The 20,145-nt window shown below is 48.1% G+C and overlaps 1 protein-coding gene across 5 annotated transcripts in view; it reads right to left on the reverse strand.

The window, feature by feature from the left end:
• VPS13A (vacuolar protein sorting 13 homolog A) overlaps positions 1-20,145 on the reverse strand; it is a 2,994,934-nt gene that overhangs the window by 2,663,282 nt on the left and 311,507 nt on the right. For all 5 annotated transcript variants that reach the window (XR_011280366.1, XR_011280367.1, XM_069625905.1 and 2 more), the window contains exons 8-9: positions 16,505-16,564; positions 15,396-15,476 (exon numbers count right to left, since the gene is read on the reverse strand). Coding sequence is in view for 3 of the 5 variants with exons in the window: in XM_069625905.1 (XP_069482006.1) it covers positions 15,396-15,476; positions 16,505-16,564 (141 nt within the window). In the remaining 2 variants the exon portion in view is untranslated. The remainder of the gene's footprint in view (positions 1-15,395; positions 15,477-16,504; positions 16,565-20,145) is intronic.

Here is a 20,145-nt window from a genome sequence, read left to right on the forward strand (position 1 = left end):
AAAGATCGAGGAAGGAAGATCGTTTCAGGGTGACAGTGTCAGGCCTGTGAAATAGACTTTGTATCTTTATTGTCTTGGAATGGACAGAGCTAAGCCCACCCTTAAATGATGCATCACTCATCCTATTTACGTTTAGTCTAGGGGAATCAATAAGTGACAGGTCACTCACATCTGAGGCATGGGAGTGTGTATTTATTTATTTAGTTTCTTATAACACGCTTCACGCCCATATGCCTCAGTGCGCACAAAGACAAGACAGATCCTGTACATGTGCAGATAGTCAAATCAGTAGCCAAATATCAAATCGAGAGGGAGAAAGCCTAGTCTTTGTGTTAAAGAGATGGGTTTTATAGCTCTTAAAGCTGATGAAGCATGCAATGCTACATAGGTCGTTAGGTAGGGAGATCCAGAGACTAGGTACGCACACATTGAAACTGGTGCCACCAACATTTTGTAACTTGTATGTAGGAATGACTAGTATGTTTGCATTGGAACATAAGGTTCTCATAACAGAGGCCCTATGTATGCACTTTGACAGGCCCTATGCTGCCTTACCAGTCATACGTTTGTGAGTGAGTGTGAGAATTGTGTGGGATAGCCGATGGCGTATAGGGAGCAAGTGTAAATATCTCCTTATCTCTGTCAAATGGTTCCTTCTATTCATCCCACACACTGCTCTCACAGCGCCATCCTACTGCAGTAATCAATGCAGGTATTGACCAATGCAGAAGCCACCTAGGTTAAATTACTGATGGACAAGTAGGGCTTGATTTGTCTAATCAGTTTACTAACGGATTATGTATCTATGACCTCCTTGGAATCTAAGATATGTGCCCAGATGCCTTTGGGCCAGGTGCGTTATATAAATAAAGAAATACAAATACAAATACTGTGGGCACAAGAGGCTTTTATTTGTAGGACATGTTTTTTCATATTCGGTCCAGGGTCAAGGAAGACACCCGGTGTCTTCACGTAGGGGCTGAACTGAATGACAGATTTTAGAATTACTATATTTTGCGTACAGCTTTTTTACCCGCTGATCTGAGCCCACAACCAATAGGTCAGTCATGTTGTTGTTAAAGGTGACCGAGTTAAGGGTCATCTATTTCTGGATACGATCATATATCCCATTAACAGTGGCGTGTCCAGCTCGTGGTTCCCTGTCAGCTCGAGAAACAGCTTGGTGTCATCAGGATAGTTGGCATACTTGATGCCAATGCCATCCAGCAGGTCTAAGAGCAGGCAGGTCTAGATGTTAAATAAAACGGCAGAAAGTAATGCGCCTTGAGGAACACAATATAAAGTCTCGGGGGGAATCTGAAAATCCCCCACTAGCCACCCTGGCTATTTGAGGACCCAAGAAAGATGTCATACAAGCGATGGTGGAATCGGAGCAATTCACGATTCTCCTTAACCTCTCGAGCAGCAATGAATGATCCACCAGATCAAATGCCGCAGAGAGGTCAAGTAACAAACAGGGCTACCCTGCCCCCATCCACAATCTCAGTTAGGTTAGCTCGCAAATTAAGTACAACAGTCTCTGTACTGTGCATAGCATGGAAACTTGACCGATGGTGGCCTAATAGGCAGTGTTTATCCATATGTTCTTGTAGTTCAAGGTATGCTACCCTATCCAGTATCTTCAATAAAAAAAAGAACATTGGTGATAGGGCGGTAGTTGCCTACGACCTCCGGATCAAACGATTCCTTCTTAAGCATGGAAGTAATCCATACACCATTTAGACGCTGTGGTACATCAGAAGTAAAGGAGGAATTGATGAGCTCTGTAATTGGCGGGGCAAGAAAATGAATGCAGGAATCAACTTTGGCATGTTGGGTAATACATTTTGAGGATGACATTTAGTAGGAAATACAGCAGAGGAGGCATTCACGTCTCCCGGAGGAGCCAAGGGGGAGTCATACTCAAATAGGAAGTGTATGTCTTTTTTTTAAACTTTATTTATAAGATGGTCAAAACATGGAGATCAATGCAATTTGGTCAATTCATTACATGTGAATGGTACATTTGTTAATACAGTGGTATCGGAATCATTAGTCACATTACATAGTTCTCAGCTGGTATAAGGGGAAATGGTCTCAAATTTATCAAAAAAGGATCTAAATGGTGCCCAAATGTCTTTTGGTTAGTTTGTGGGAGAAACGTTTTGGACAAAGCTCTCTTCACATTCGTTCACATATATCATGTCCTTGATCCAGCAGTTCAAAGTGGTTGCAGTTTTAGCTTTCCAGCGTTTAAGTATATTTCTTTTTGCCACCGCACTGGCCACATTGAATAATCTGCGTGTTTTAACAGGGACCTTTCCAATGTCAAGTAGGTTCACTTTTTATTTGGATTACAGCAGTAAACACAACATTTTTGGCAATATGCTGAACCAAACTATTTTAAAATAGCACTTCTTTGCATAGAAAACTAATAAAATTGAAAATAATTCATTTGAAAAGCAGATGACACGTAGTTGATTTAATGGCACACATGTTTTTTTAGTTTCTAGCATAGGGCTAAGTAGGCAGAATCCATACAATTTGGAAATATAAAACAATTGTAAATTGACCGATCTGATATTTGAATGTGCGACAATGATAAGGAACAAGTTACTTACCTGTAACTGTTGTTCTCCAGCATGGGTCTGGCATGGATTCACGTGCTCATGAATATTCCCAGTCGTCAGGCTGGGAATCCTCGGTAAAGAAAAAAAAATCAGTTTCAGTTTAGTTTCTGAACTGTCTTTCTACTAATAACCAATCACTGGTCTCTGGGTCATACTGCCCCAGCCAATGACTGCCCCTACTCTGGCAGCCATCTTCAGATTTGGTAGCACGTTAAAGTGGCAGTAGGACCAAGAGAAGATCCGCAGAGGGGTTGGAGGGAGGGTTTGCATGTGAATCCATGCCAGACCCATGCTGGAGAGCAACAGTTACAGATCAGTAACTTGTTCCTTCTCCAGCATGGGGTCTGGCATGGATTCACATGCTCACGAATAAAGAATACATAGCATGCACAACCATGGGAGGTGGCAAGGCTCAACATTAAGCATTTCAACAACTCAACATTAAGCATCTCTTACCTCCTCACAAGGCTCACCATCAAGCGAACAGGTTGCGCAGCATTGCCTGGCCGACTCTGGACTCCTCCCTGGAATCCTGGTCGACGCAGTAGAATCTCGTGAAGGTGTGTGTCGACCTGCAGGTAGCAGCCCTGCATATGTCCTGCAGGGGCACACCAGACAGGAACGCCGTAGTAGCAGAGATCGCTCTGATCGAATGGGCTCTCGGACGGCCGGGCAACGGTCGGTTTGCCAACCGGTGACAGTACATGATGCAGCCGGAGAGCCATCTGGAAATGGAAGCCTTCGAGAGGGCCTTCCCCTGATTCACAGGTCCAAAATTCACAAACAGCTGTGATGTCTTCCAAAAACTCTTCATACGGTCCACGTAGAACTTCAGCGCTCTAGCCACATCCAGCGAGTGCAAAGTCCTCTCATCCGGCGATGAAGGGGACGGGAAGAAAATAGGTAACACCAAGGGCTCGTTGAGATGGAAGTCCGACGGCACCTTGGGCATGAAGGAGGGGTGCGTCCACAGCACTACCCTCGTCTCGTGGAATGTCAGGTATGGAGGTTTACAGGAGAGGGCCTGGATCTCTCCCACTCGTCTTGCGGAGGTGATGGCCACAAGAAACGCTGTTTTCCACGATAGGAATTTCAGCATGCGGAATGCAGAGGCTTGAATGGCGGGCCCATGAGTCTGGTTAGCACCACGTTGAGCTCCCACGCCGGGGCCTTCACCAGCGGGAACGAGCGGAACAGTCCTTTCATGAACTCCTTCAGTAGGCGTTGAGACCACAGTGACGACCGCCCCGGAGTACTGGTGTAGCAGGAGATAGCTGCCAGATGGATGATGGAGGCATGTGCCAGCCACGCCTTGGCCAGCGATAGCAAGTACGGCAGCACTTGAGGGGCCATAATCCGTAGAGGATCTTCTGTGCACAGCACCAGACCGAGAACCTCTTCCATTTATGCCCGTAGCACATAAGAGTCGATGACGCGCTGGCCTTTGCAGTCCGCTGGGATATCGTAGCCTCCGAACTCTAGTGCTGCAGGAGCCAGGCCTGCGGGTTCAGCGATCCCGGGTCGTGATGTAGGATGGCGCCTCCTTCCTTGGCGAGAAGTTCTGCGTCCGTCGGCAGTTTGACTGGGTGGGACGCTCTTAGTGTTCGTCGCCGTCACAAATAGATCTATCTGGGGTTTGCCCCAGTGTCAGAATAGCAGATCCACTTGATCATGCCAGTGTTCCCACTCGTGGCATGAGCACAGCTCCCAGCTGAGCGAGTCGGCGACGGTGTTCTTTACTCCTGCCAGGTGGAAGGGTACCAGGAACATCCCGTGGGCAACGACCCAGTGCCACAGATCCTGCGCTTCCTTGGATAGAGCTGGGGATCTGGTGCCCCCTTGCTTCCGGATGTAGAACATTGTGGTGGTGTTGTCGGTGAAGACCCTCACCACCTTGCCCTTAAGGGATGGGAGGAACGACCTGGGGGCCCAGAACACGGCTCGGAGCTCCAGGAAGTTGATGTGTAGTGACCTCTCCTCCGGGAGCCAAAGGCCTCTTGCGTGGAGATCTCCAGTGTGCGCTCCCCATCCTTCCAGGGAGGCATCCGTCATCACCGTCTCCTGATGTGTCGGGGTCTGGAAATCCATGCCCCCCACTAGATGCGCGTGAATGCCCCACCGCCGAATTGCTTGGCAGAAAGTCTCGTTGAGGGAGATCTCGTCTTCGAAACTGCCAGCTGCTTGCATCCAACGGGTGTCGAGGAACTCCTGCAGTGGTCTCATCCGCAACCTGCATAGGCGCACGAGGTAGATGCACGACGACATCATGCCAAGTAGGGACTTGATGAACCTCACGCTGGCCATGTTCTTTCTGATGAGGAAGTACCACAAGTACACTCCGGAGCTCCGAAGCCTCTTCGGGACGAGTTCTATCACGCCCTTTTTCAGCACGAGGACTCCCAACACTTGAACGTGCGGTAAAAATCTGAAGATGGCTGCCAGAGGAGGGGCTTAGGCAGAGGGCAGTCATTGGCTAGGGCAGTATGACCCAGAGACTAGTGATTGGTTATTAGTAGAAAGACAGTTCAGAAACAAAAATGAAACTGTTTTTTTCTTTACCGAGGATTCCCAGCCTGACGACGGGGAGTATTCATGAGCATGTGAATCCATGCCAGACCCCATGCTGGAGAAATAGGGCAATATTCAGGTGTGAGACCCTTAATAGTCCATCACGTGTGTCCTTGTCCTAATATTATAGACATATCATTATTTGTCCCAGATTGTGTCTATCTTTTATCCACTTGGCGTTTGTGGGGTTTAAACATAACTTTAGTGCCTTTAGGGGGGCGTGGCTAACCGCCATGTGAAGAGGACGTTCGCTCCTTGCGCTCCGCTTGATGCGACCATCATAAGCTGCTTTTAACTACTTTTTTCGGGGGCCCCGAACACCACGAACCGCCCCATCGAGGGCCGACATCCTGCTGCACCTGCGAGCCGATTCCTGTGACCCTGGAGGACCGGTCTCGCCCAATAGACCGTGCGATACGATCCCGCGGACCAGGGCCAAGATGGCGGCTCCCGAGCCCTGCAAGACGCGGCGGCCCGCACTCTAAAGCCGCTCGCGCCGTAACACTCAGCTGAGGGCCGAGGACACACGAACGCCCAGCTGGACTGACGAGGGGGTCCTGTGGGGCACCCTTGAAGCTTGGAGCGCGAACGACGGAAGGTGCCAACGGGACGACCAGCCTGGAACGTCCCGGACGAGGGCGCTGCCAGCCACAGAACCGGGAGCCAGGGTCTCGGAGGCCCTTCGAGGTGAGCGGGGGGGACTAACGCAACCGACACATACAGGCGTGCCCGGCCTGTTAACCCGAAGAAGCGGCACACTACCCGTCCCCCCTGCCCCTATGGAGCCGCCCACAGCATACAGCGATCCGCCATCGCGGCCCACCCGATACGGCTTCCTCGGCCACTCCATCGCGGCTCACCTCGGCCGCCTCGTTAGCAGTGAAGCCCGGAGGCTCAGCCGACATGTCTACCAAAGGTGCAAGGGCTAAGCAACGCCAGACCACCATCGACACGTTCACGGCGGCGGGGCCCACAGCGCCTGATAACATGAGCGAGACTCTTGCTGCAAACCTACCCGACCCCTTGGGGCCTTCAGCGGAACCTAGTAACACACAGATCCTTGAAGCTATCAAACTTTCCCAGGCAGCCGTGGAGCATAAAATAGACGCTGTCGCCATAGACTTGAACCTCCTGCGCCAAGACGTTCGATCCCTGGCCGGCAGAACAGAGGTGCTGGAGGCCCAGGTCCGCGAGAACACTGAAGCTAAGACAGTGCTCCTCAAAGATGTCGATGTACTTCAACAAAAAGTTAAACACCTGGAAGACAGGGCCGAGGAGGCAGAGGGGCGCGCACGCCGCAACAACATTCGGCTCCTGGGGCTCCCGGAGGGCATCGAGGGATCGGACCCCACGAACTTCGTAGAGAATCTCCTGATACAGGAGATTGGAGCAGAAAAACTCTCTCAGGGCTTTGTAATCGAAAGGGCTCACCGATCCCTCACATCGAAACCCCCTCCTGGCAGCCCACCCAGACCCGTGATCGCAAAAGTACTTAACTACAGAGACCGGGAAACCATCCTCACCTTCTTGCGGTCAGGCGGCCAGATCTGCAGGGGTTCAGCCAAGATATCCATCTACCCTGACTATACCTTTCAGGTTCAAATGAAGAGGGCACAGTTCATACACACCAAAGCAAGACTGAAGGCTGCTGGCCTACGCTACATGCTCCTCTACCCCTCCAGATTGAAGGTGATACGAAACAACAGAACTCACCTCTTCGATACCCCGGCAGAGGCCCGAGACTGGATGGACGGGGAGCAGATCCCAGATGTCGAAGTCAAGAAACGACAACCCCGCTGAGCCCCGTCTCCCAGGGCCCCGGTGCCTTTCGGAGGCCCCACCATGGAACGGCCACTTACGCCGCAGCTGACCGGATTTCATAACACGAGGCGCCCGGACGAACACTCTCCTACCCCTGGAAGTTTCTTGTTAAGGGTACTCATTACCCGCCCGTAGGGCACCATGCGACCGTCCTTCGGTCTAAAGGAGCGGAAACGGGTCTGTCATAGTGAGGAGCTCCTCACTCGACCTGGTTTATGTTGGGGAAGTTCACAGTTACGGGGGGGTGGGACAGGGGAAGTTGGCACAGTTGTTAAGTGCCCGAATCAGGGACAACCAAGACCATCTACATCCATTTAAGTCAGCACGGACGAGGCACCTACCCTCCGCTGGATAGGCTGGCAGCCACCGAAGCAGAAGTTCGGGGGTGCAAGTAACCCGGCTGAGACCCGCATGCACGAATCTCCAGGAAACCACAAGACCCCCACGATCCTCCGGCCACTCGTGGTGCTCCCGGGGGCGTTGGACATAGCCACCAGAATCCCAAATCTCACATGGCCGATTCGTTGAAAATCCTGACGTGGAATGTCAGAGGCATGAACAGCTTCGTGAAACAAAGGCGCATACTCTCCTATATTAAAAGAAGCAAAACCAAAATAGCCCTGCTACAAGAAACACACCTTACGTCGGACAAACTGAAAGCATTGGCAAAGGCCTGGCGTGGTACCCTGATAGGTTCCTCCTACTCCTCCTACGCCAGGGGTGTCCTGATCTGGGTGGACCCCTCTGTCCCCTTCCGGTTGGTCGGCTCCAAAGCAGACAATGAGGGCAGGATGGCAATTGCATGTGGTACCATTGAAGGGAGAGAGGTTTGTCTAGTCAGCACTTATGCACCAAACCACGATGCAACCACCTTCTTCCACTCCCTGTGTCCACGCCTCGGCCCTTACAGGGACCAAACCATGATATGGGGGGGCGACCATAACTGCACCTTAGACCCCCTGAAAGACAGGTCGGACGATAAGCATACACGCCCTTCCCCACCTGCCAAAATTCTGTCAAGGTTGATACAGCAGCTACAACTCCGAGACTTGTGGAGAGAACAGCACCCAGATGCACGTGTGTTCTCCTTTTACTCCCCTCCTCACGCAGTCCACACTAGGATAGACTACCTCTTCGTGAGCCTAGAACAACAGGCAACGTTCGGCGGTGCTCAGTACCAGCCCAGAGTACTGTCCGATCATTCCCCACTAGTAGCCACCTGGGAGATTTACCCGCCTAGACCCCCGGTCCCCACCTGGAGACTTAGGGCTGAAGCTCTCCTAGACATAGCCCTCCGCGAACACATTGCTGATAGGACTGAAGACTACTGGGAAAGGAACCTCAACAGTGTTAAACACATAGGCACCGCCTGGGAGGCATACAAAGTGGTCCTGAGAGGGGAGATGATTGCAACCATGGGCGGAGCACTGAGGTCGATTACTTCCTCCTTAGAACATGCAGAGAGTGAGTTGGGGGAGCTCGAAGGCAGACTAGATCCATCCCCAGAACATTTACAGAAGGTGATTGACCTCAAACAAACCTGTCTCACACATTGGGAGTCCCTGGGTAGGCTGAGCTATGCTAAACACACTGAACGTACCCACGCTCTAGGTGATAAACCTGGTAAACTTCTAGCTTGGCTGTACAAGAGAGAAGCCCCCAGAACCCCCATTTGCCAAGTACTCAAACCAGATGGCTCCTTAGTGCACACCCAGACCGAAATTAATTCGGTGTTCTCTGACTTTTACAGCAATTTATACGCCGAACCCCCACCCGTGGACGTCTCCGACATAGAGGACATCCTGGACGACATAGATCTCCCCAGGCTTGAGCCCCATATGACGGAAGCCTTGGACGAACCCATCACCCCAGATGAGGTCAAGGTAATCATTAGGTCACTCCCGACCGGTAAGTCCCCAGGCACTGATGGCCTCCCGGGGGAATTTTATAAATTGTATGAGGAGACCTTGGCCCCACTGTTGGCACAGGTGTTCAACGAAGCCTACGAGCGGGGTGCCCTCCCCGACTCCATGAGGGAGGCGGTGATTGTCCCTCTCCTGAAACCCGGGAAAGACGGATCGCACTGCGGCTCATATAGACCCCTCTCCATGTTAAATGTTGATTGCAAGATCCTAACCTCCCTGCTAGCTAGTAGACTGCGAAGGGTAATTCCACACCTGATCCACCAGGACCAAACGGGTTACGTGCCCGGTCGCTCCATAACAGAGAACCTGCGTAGGTTGCACCATATTATATACAGCACGGAGCAGAGGCCTCAGAAATACGCGGTGGCGTCACTAGACGCCACCAAGGCCTTCGATTCAGTGCGTTGGGAATGGCTTTATGCCACTATGGCTAAAATGGGGATAGGACCTGCTTTCCTGAAATGGACCCGGCTAGTCTACACCAACCCCACCGCTAGGGTGCGCACGAACAGGACCTTCTCAAACAAATGGGCGTTACATAGAGGCACTCGCCAGGGCTGCCCACTCTCCCCGATGCTATACATCATCGCCACCGAACCCGTAGCCACGTACCTCAGGCAGGAATACGGAGATGAGGGTATTGTAATTGACGGAGAGACCCACCTCGTCTCTATGTATGCGGATGATACGCTATTGTTCTTACATAACCCCGAACACCTCCTGCCCTACATCCTAGAAACACTGGACGGATTCAGTAGATACACGGGTATTCGTATTAACAAAGAGAAGTCCTGCCTCTACCCTCTTGCCGCCCTATATAAAAATGGCCCTTCCCTCCCCTCCCTAGGTCTGGAGTGGCAAGCGACCTCCTTTAAATACCTGGGAATCACCATACACCGGGACCCATTCACGGAACATACACTTAATACGGTGAGAGCCAAAGACGCTCTAGAAAAATCTATGGAATTCTGGGGTAAGCTTCCGCTCTCGATGGCCGGTAGGGCCGGTCTACTCAAAATGGTTGCTCTCCCCCGCCTACTGTATAACTTTACAAACGTTCCCTACAATATCCCCCCCTCCTTCTTTAAAAACATAAACAAACTATGCAGACGGTTCCTTTGGCAGGAGGGCAGACACAGGGTGGCGCTGGACACACTCCAGAGACCTTACGAGAGGGGAGGAGTTAAGGTCCCTAATTTTGAATTGTACTACCTGGCGAGCCAGCTAAGGCATGTGATGCGATGGATGGCCGATGAGACCTCCTCGGACACTAGGCTCCTCCAACCTGCATTACCCAACCTCCTCCTGAGGGACCTATTGTGGGCACAGGGCAGATTCACGCAGCCCCTTCCATACTTAATTAGACTTGGAATAAAGCTCTGGAACAGAGCGTGCATAACTGTGGGGCCAGCTGATCCTTTCTCACCTCAAATCCCTATAGCAGCAATTATGGCTCATCAGCCATGGGGCTTTCACGAATCACGCACCCAATGGGAACCTTACGGAGTGGCCACCCTGGGAGATTTAATGCGGGATGAAGAGATCATGCCATTTCCTGATCTTGCTGAAACTACGGGATTACCCGCTGGCCAATTTTTGCTCCACGGGGCAGTGACACACGCCATTAGGGTCAAATGGCCGGAGGCTACCACCCCCATGACGGAAAATACGGTCATAGAAGCATTATTGAATACAGCCGAGGGCGGCCATGAAACCTCGCGATTGTATGAAACCCTGCTCCAGGGCACGACTAACACCGTGCTTAAATGTAGAGCAAAATGGGAAATCGAATTTGGCTTAGACTTCACGGATGCCGAATGGGAGAAAATAACCCACTACCATAAAAAAGTCTCCAGGAATGCCCGATTGCAGCTCATTCAACTGTACATCACTAACAGAGCCTACCTAACACCAGAGGCTATATCTAATTTCAGGGGAGCCGAGGTCCAGCTATGCCCCAGATGTAGGGAGCCGAAGGCGGGTATGACGCATATGTTCTGGGGCTGCCCGGAGATACGCCACTTCTGGACACAGGTTCAGGGAAGGGTGGCGGACGCAGACATCGAGCTAGAGGTGAACTGCCCCGCAGTATGCATCCTGGGCAGATACAAACGCAACCACAAAAACAAACCTCTGAACAAGCTCAAAGACTTGATCTACATAACTGCGAAGAGGCGCATAGCCATTGGATGGAGGAGCCCTAGGGCCCCGCATGAGGCATTGTGGTGGGGGGACCTGACTAAATGGATAACGGCGGAGACTGGCGCGTGGGAAACGGCAATCCTTGAACAAAGGCTAGACTCCAGCGGAGAACTACAACGCTGGGTGGCCTTGACTGAGCCACTTCTGCATCCTAATAACTCTGACGATGCCTCGGATGGATCGGACTTCCCTAGCCATCAATCTGGCCTGTCGTAATGGGACAATAATGTTTACTTGGTCTTGAGTTGGGGGGGTGGGGGTGGGAGGGTTACGTTACTTCTTGATTATTCGTCTGATATTCAAGTGATGTATACTTGTTTTTGTTATTCTGTTAAAACCAATAAATACATTTATAAAAAAAAAAAAACTTTAGTGCCTTTAGTGTAAGTAGCATCAAATAAGGATTTAATATCTTCTTGAGGAGGAACCCCCTTAACAGTTCTTTTTTTTTGTAACATTAGCATCTCTACGATCACACAACTTACTATGTGTAGCCTTGAGTACGAACGTATGGACAGCCAGGGGCTTTGTATGGCCTATAACAATAGGCGTTAGCGCAGATTCACTCAATGACGCCAACATTGCAGTAGACTACTTTTTTGTTGTTTTTCTAACTTTTTTGGTCATTTTTTACTGCCTTTGCCCAATTTAGTGGGATCAGTGGCAGTAACCTTTAGTAAAAGCTTCTTATTACTGCTATCACCTATGACTACAGGATTGAGACCATCATTCTGGCAGCCCATATGTAGCACAGGACAACAAGGCCTAACCAACAATTTCCTCTACAACCTTAATAGTGCCATCAGTGTTGCTCACAGGGGTTGGAATTGTGGTTTAAATCTCAATAGACAAATCTTGTGGGCGTGCTACATTTGTAAAAGGCTACGCAGGCTTAACCAATTCCAACAATTCAGATAAAAGGACAGCGTGGGCATAGGTCACATTGCTAATGGCATTACATTTTTCGAGAACTAATTTTAGCAACTGTTCTAGCGCTAAAGTACATGATGTTGAAGAAATCATAGCAGTAAAACCATAGGCTGAAACATTAGAAAAATTCACGGTAGTAAATGCAACTGCAACCTTCTCCGCTTATGCTAAAGGCCTCTCGTTCTCAGATGAAACTCTAGAGGATCTTCATGAAGAGCATAATTCAGGTTCTTCAAAAGTAGAGTTAATTAGAGGCTCAGAACTAAACAGGATTTTGGATGACGTGAACTGCCACAGTTCACGTCATCCAACAGGCCGCCATGCAGCACTATTTTGTTGCCAACCAGCCAGAGGATGGATATAAGAAGGGTCGACAACAGGGGCAACCGCAATGTCAGATGCCTTAGAACTAGGACCAGATAAAATTTGAGAGGCAGCCTGTACACAAGTGTTTCTAGGCGCAAGAAGAGGGAAACAAAAGGAGGACAAAACTACGATCTTACTAGGCCTTGTGTCATTCCGATCGTGCAAGTGCAGGGAAGAGGGAGGGGAGAAGTGCCAGGGGGAAGGGAGAAGTGCAGGTAACACAATAAGTGCTGCAGGAGGGTGGCTCATATGTGCAGGGAGAACAGACTGTAGGGTTGAAGATACAGACCATTAAGTGCTGTGGGAGCCCAGAGGCAGTGCAAGAGCTACTGGACATGCAGGAGCCTGGGCCCGAGTTCAGCGAGTGGCCAGGTGACCAGTGCGAGGAGCAGTCAGGGACATCAGCAGGGGAGGGGAAGAGAGAAAGCGGAAGTGAAAAGAAAGGTCTTGAGTTGCTTCCGGAACCAGAGGTGGGTCTGCTCAAGTTTGAGAGAGGCAAGTAAGCTGTTCCAAAGGGAGGACCCAGCCGAGGAAAGAGATCTACCACCAACTTGTTGCTTGGAGAAGAGTCTGACCCTGAGAGAGTGGAGGTGGATGAGTGGAGAGCTCGAGAAGGAAGATGTTTAGGAAGAGAAAGTTGGAGGTAGCATGGTCCCAGGCCCCAGAAAGCCTTGTGGACAATCCAAAGGGTCTTGAACTTGATCTTTGCTGCCACAGGAGCCAGTGAAGAGATTTCAGACCTGAAGAGATACGATCCCTGGGCTTGAAGCCAAGGACACGTCTTGCGGTCCTGTTCTGGATAAGTTGTAAAGGTCAGACAGGCAGATTTAGAAAGAGGCTGTTGCAATACTCCAGCCTAGAGAGGACCAGTGCTCTGGACACAGTGAGCTTCTGGGGAAGTGAGAAAAGGCAGAATACCTCTATGGAGGTGCAGCTGATAGTGTGACTTCTTAGAGAGATCGGAGATGCGAGGAGAGAAGGAGAGGGCAGAGTCGAAGATGACACCAAGGTTCTTAGCTTCACAGGAAGGAGCAGGAAGAGGCCCCAGGGTGGCTTGCCAGAGAGAGAGAGAGATGAGAGGGAGCAGTTGTCCAGACGAGGAGGATCTTGGTCTTACTCGAATTAAGGCAGAGATCATTGGTGGCACACCATTCCTGAATTGCAGACAGTCTGGTATAAGAGAATGAATAGAGGTGGCTGAACAAGTTAGTGGTGGTGGACTGAATGATTAGGAGAAATCTACACTTTATCTCTGACCAGCTATTAAGAATATCAGGTTATAGTGGGATATCAATTTTGTTAAAGCAAGCAGATATATAGCAAATCAAAAGAAATGCTTTTATCAACAAGGGAACTGCAGTAGAGCTGCATGCCATGGTAACGGCTGGGCCACAGACATCATGAGGGAGAGGTAAAGAAAGCATTTAAAGTAGGGACTAGAAACAGTCGAATTGGCAGTGGCGTGAAGAGCTTGATGCACTAACTGGATGCATTTCTCGCCATTTCTCTTGATGACGTTTGCAATTTCTGTTGTGCAAACAGGTTCCTCACTTTTCAGTGTCAATTTTCTATTGACTAGGGTTTTAAGAGGGGTGTCTTTAATGTTCCCGAGTCACTGAGATACTGGAAAAAGCAACTGTCTCCCAATCAGCCGTGAGAAGAAGGGAGATCGGCTTGCCACAAATGCTAACATTCATAGTTAAAACTCAAACAAACAGCGCAATGGGTGAACTAGAGGCGAACTGCAAAACAAGTTCAATAGAAAACGGGGCCTCCAAGAATTAGAAGGAACATTCGTCAGCATGGACAAATGCAAGGTGGACGCACATCAGAATAGACACAAATGTCAGATTATGCAAGAAAAGAGCCAGTTTAGACATATAACCGAGAATGGACAGAATTATAATCAGAAAGGGCAACATATTTAGGGTGGAACCAAAGAGAAGGCCCAGGCACAGATGTGGCTTGCTACAGCCCTGCTTTCATGTTTTTAATGAAAACATGATAAAAACCCACGGGAAAGATGAATGTGCCCCGCTCAGAGTTTAGATTACTTCTAAAATGTTCTCGAAGCAGAATAACAGAAGTGCTGTGAAGTGATGCAGCTAAGATCAGAGGCACCAGAAGGCAATGGGCTCTAGGTCACTGGGGGCACTTTTTCCCAGTTTTGGCTTTTTAGTGAGCAGTACTGTGCACGCTGGGAAACGTAGACCTTGGAACCACACATCCAATGATGCCAACTGCCATGGCTACATAAGGGTGCTGTTGTAACATTAGATCCGTTTGCAACTCAGATCTCGGGAGGATAGCTCAGGGGCAACGTCCTGCCTTGGTAGCAAGACGACACAAGCACTGAGCACCACAGGTTCGATCCCCGGGTCCGCGTTATAAATAACCTATCATATCATATGATATCAGATAAATACAGTTTATCGTATGCTTAATATACGTCTTTTTTTCCTGCTAAAAAGGGAGAGTAATGCTTCCACAAATTAATTCTATTTAACAGATGGTTTGCGCAAACTCACTATGCTTGGTGTTATAGATTATAAAATTCCACTGGTTGCCAAGCAATGTTCTCTCGCAATGCTCCCCGTCCTGAATATTCACTGCAACCAACTTTTTTTTATAAAAAACATGCATTTTAAGGAAGCAATGGGCCAGTGATGTTTTCTCCTGCCATGTTCAAATCAAGTAATCAAGTTATGACGTAACAGTATACACTAGCCTTCCTTATCCTGCCAAGAATCAGTTTCAACAACTGTCCGAGAAATTAGGCGTGTCCCGTTCTTTTGTTTCACAAAGCATGTAGATTTTGGATATCATATCGAGACACGGTAGCAGTAACATTTTATATTTTTGAATTGCAGGTATGGTGTATTCATCCGAGATACAAAACAATGCATGATTTATATTTTAAAAAAAGTGCAAATGACATCTAGCAATAACTTACCAATGCCTCATCATAAGTGCGGTGGTAGAACATCTCTGACTTGACATTCCAGTATGCGAATAAGTTGTCAAGTCGCACAAGCTGCAATCAAACAAGATTCGTCAAATAAATAAGACTTTTCTTAGTAAATCCTTGCATTTAAAAACATGAAACTATGCACCGGAAAGCCACGGTAAATGCAGATGTACGTTTCTAAATACAGACGCACGGATTTAGAAACATGGCAGTTTGTTAGGAACTCAAATAAAGAAGTAGTTGGGGGGCAATTATCTGCATTACATATGAAATGTTGGTCTACTCTACACTATTAGCCAAAAGAGAAGGAAGCCTCATCCTTTCAGACGCAACAGCATAGATTGGTGCCTACGCACGCGCGCAGATGGCCCTCAAGGTTTTATGGACTTCGTTTGCTGCTTCTGTATTTTACCTCGGCCTTTTGTTCTTTTTAACTTTGGCTATTAGGTGGTAATAAATATTGGCATGGGCAGAGAAGACATGCTTGAGATGAGCTGTGGGTCTGGACACCACCTACCAGTTCTACCTGGTGATCTGTCCTCCCCGTTCACGCCTATTGCCATAATAAGGGCCTTTGAGCGTTCTAGTCATCTCTCTGCCCCTCTCTGCCCAATCCCTGCCAATTGCCAATTCTTTCCCTATGTTGTTAGGCTACATGTCTCATGGGCTCATCAGCAAGCCTGTGAGAGGGGCAGCTGAATGACGCTATAGCAAAAGGAAAGCTTCCAGGGGGTCAAGGGTTGACTGACCTCTGTGGGCTCTCTGCAGCTATGCAGCCACCCATTCCCCACCAAAGGCAGCACTAGCAGGCAAACTCCTGTACCTTTTGGGCTTTTAATGACATATGTGTATCGTGTTGTTGGCTTTGGGGACTTTTCTGGGCTGATATAGCTATACTATTATCCATGTCTGAAGACTATGTAGAACAAGGAAAGGTGAAGGTGAGGGGTGTGTGTGCTGCAGCTGTGAAACGTAAACGGAATTAAAATGAATGTGTAACAGTGAAATGACTTTAGTACTTGCCTGACAATGGATAATGCAGACACAGAATCGGTTCATGCAGAAGCAATTATTTCATACTGTCCAAAACATACCTTGTAAAACAACTTGGCAGTTTCATCATGTAAACACGGATTCCAATTTTGGTCGGCGGTCTGAAAGAAAGATGGAAAATTGTGTTTTAAACTTACATTTGATGAAATCACTTGAATGCATATACAATAACTGTAGTGTTCTTCCACAACTGCTCCAGTTTACTTACAACTCTGATATTTCACAATCGGTGATGGCAGACAGATTGTCAATGGGTTTAACAGATTTTTGGCTACCCTCCATAAGCTGTGATGCCAAAAACCAAAGCGGGATCCCTATTCTTCCAGTTCTATAACTGGAGCAGAGAGCAAGATGCCAATGAATTTGACCAATACACTCGCCTTAGATCTGTCTGAAACCTGCAGTCACAGGTTTGAATGCCAGATAAATTAAGAACCATTCAAATGGATAATAATAGCTAGATGATATGGAATCAGTCAAGAAACACAATACACATATGAGATCATTCTTAACGGAGAGGGAAGAAGCTGCCTGGAAGAGGGGAACACTGAAGATCTGGAAGTGTTTATCGCTAATGCTGCCGTAGCAGAGTGAGAGGGCTTAAAAGACATTGAAGATATGGTCACTGGAGCCTTAGAAAGGTGACCTGCAGGTTTATTCTGCATCTCCACGTCCCAATGTTACATTTCATATACTTGTACACAGGCGCGTTATAAATGCCTTACATCATATCAAACAAAAAAGGACATATGGACACATATATTGGGATTGTCAAACAACTATGAACATGGTGTATTAAACGTTTAGGAAGCAATATCAATCCTTGGACTGAAGACAATGTGCACTCCACCACTGTACGTCAAAAATCATGTTCTGAACATTGTTGTATGGAGTTTGAAACAGTCGCAAAATAAATGGCAAAATTGCAATCAACAACCCACTGTCCCAAGAGTGTAATGGATCAGTGAGTGGGGTTTCGCAAAAGAGTTTCGATGCACATATGATGATGGCACAGCTCCAAATGTGTCCACCATGTGTTCTATAGATCACTTTTTGCATTATCAAAGCGGTATGGTAACTATATGGACTATACACATCCACACACACAGTGTGCCCCTTAACATGAAATACAAACGCATTTTTGGTTAGCATTCAAAAACGTAGCCTTATATAGGGGGCCACTCCTTAATGGGCGAGAAAGTGGGAAAAGGCCAGGAGCAAGTGTCCCTCAAATAAGTCAAAGGGAAGACAGACAGAAAGATAAGGAACTACATTCCTCTTTGAAGGAGACAGTAAAGGAGATAAGTTATGTAAGGAGTCACCAGGACAGGGAGATTGGACAGAACAGAGATTCGGAAATTACTTGGTAGAAAGTACAGCCTCAAGACAAAGAGGCGAAGCAAGCAGATAGTCATAGAGCCCTTAAACAGACCTTCCCTTCCATTGCAAAAGATAGGAGATATCTGCAGTGAAAGCCGGGGCAATACTTTGCAATTTGATTATTAAAAAAGCAAGACAGTCAGTTGCAAGACGAGGAGAACAATGCCTCAGAGATCCAATTCAAGTGACTGGCAAGCCGCGAGGTCTACTGCCTTACGAAACATGACCGCATGCCAGATAGATCAGAATAACAGATGAAGCTACAACAGAGGGATGCACATTAGACGATGTGAAAGTAGCCAAAAAGTGCTGATGGACCTGGACTTGGTTACAAAAAGCTGGGACAGAGATGGGAATTTAAGAAAGCTTTGCCAGAAACGTTTAAAGAGGGGTAGGTTACACACACATTTGTTGTTGGAATCCTCTCAACTACTCTATGAGAAATCACATGTTACTAGAGTCTATTGGTCCTTAGTTAACTGCTTTGCCCACAGGATGAGAAGGTGTGTGCAATTGGACTTCAAAATGAACATTGCTGTGACATAAGAGCTCTCCAAATTTTAACATAAAATCAACTTATCCACTTAAACAGGCTGCAGAACCTCTGAAGATTAGCGGAAAGAGAATGCAGAATACAGAAGGCAATTGCATTCATGTGACAAAAATGTAAATGCACTTTCTAGTTAGAAGCCTTAAACACACCGACAAATGTGGACAATCAATCCCTTGGCCCCAGAGGGGAGCCACCCTCTTTCAGGCTTGGGATGCGAACCGGCTCAGCAAGACCCTCCCTAGGTGTCTAGGCAAGTCGGGCCTCACTGGGAGTTACTCCCCTCTTAGGGACCCCTCTCAGGGACAGGGACTCCCATACTCCATGCCGTAATACATAATTATGGGCCTTCATGAGAATCAGAAAGACTTAGCCCCATTTTGAATGTACCGAATAGTGACATTTCTTCAATCTATTTGACTTCAGGTAATCTGGATTCCGCCTGAAAGCCAGTCAAAGGGAAAAGACACACCCCTTTTGTCTGCAATGACGTACATAGACGAGGGACCTTGAATGAGGAGGAAAGAATCCTATGCAGAGGCGATCCTCTGACGGGAAGTGTGGAGAGCAAACAAGATGCTTGCGAGACACTGAAAAGGCTTGCGACCTGACTGGCAAAAAGGCCTGGGTCAAGAAGAACACTGCGACTGTAAAGCAACCGTCTCGCCTAGTGGCGTGACTACACAAAAGGCGTGATGGTCTGAGGCCCATTAATCAACGCCAAAACCACACTGCAGCGGAGAGCCCGGAATCTTGAGATCTGCAAAAGAAGTGAAATAACTGCCGAGCCAAGCAGCCGAAGGGAAGCAAACGCTTGCATCAAAGCAACGCAGTGGGGAGTGGCGAACAGAGACTGGTAATCAAGGCTGTGAAAGACATAAGGGTTACAGGAGCCAGATAAACGCGAATAGATACAAAGCAAGCCTATCAGTGTATAATACAGGTAGTCATCAGTAAGGCAGAGGTAAGTTGCCAAAACGACCTGAAGCCCACAAGTAGCCTATTGGCTGTAAACGATGCATCTTCTGTAGGCCATAGTATACCACAGGGCTTAGCCCTTGGCATAGTCCCGCTGCCTGGTCCTACTGCCCCGTCTGAAATGCGACCATAAATTGTCCAAATCTGGCAGCACCCAGGTGTTCCATGAATAATCTGATTCGCCCCCCTTTGAGGAGAGACATACCTATTAGAAAGGCTTCAATGCCACAGATCATGAACCCATATCTAAAAGGATTGGTCATATAAACCTGGTTATTGTGAATGTAAATAAATTTGAAAGACCTGAACCGAGAGAAGCCCTTCACAAAAACGTTTTGGCTTGGTTACAGTCTAAAGTTGGGGGGAGCTGTATTAGAACGCACGATTTTAGACTTCTGCGTAAGGTCCAAATGAAGGAATGGTCCTTGATGAATGGCGCAGATAGTATAGTCATTGGCTGTGGCTGTAGTAATCTTCCATTCTTTGAGCTGTTGCAACAAATTGGGAAAGCTGTCACCTACCACAAGCTTAAGAATCGAAATTGACTGACTTGCATTTTTTTATTTTTGTGTCTGTCTGCTTTTACTGATGTGTTATGTTATAAGTGTGTGTTATGTAGCCCTCTGCGTCCGATGGGCGAGTTGGTGCTTTACAAAAAATAAATAGTAAGAGGGCTTTGGGGAACGTTGGGAAACGGAAAGACATTGACACTCCAGGCTAGAGAAGCCACAAGGGTTACGGGAGCCCAGAAAACCTGAACGTGCAGATGAAGTA

The sequence above is a fragment of the Ambystoma mexicanum genome, chromosome 6p (assembly GCF_040938575.1).
Source record: "Ambystoma mexicanum isolate Mex_15411 chromosome 6p, UKY_AmexF1_1, whole genome shotgun sequence".
Taxonomy (NCBI): domain Eukaryota; kingdom Metazoa; phylum Chordata; class Amphibia; order Caudata; family Ambystomatidae; genus Ambystoma; species Ambystoma mexicanum.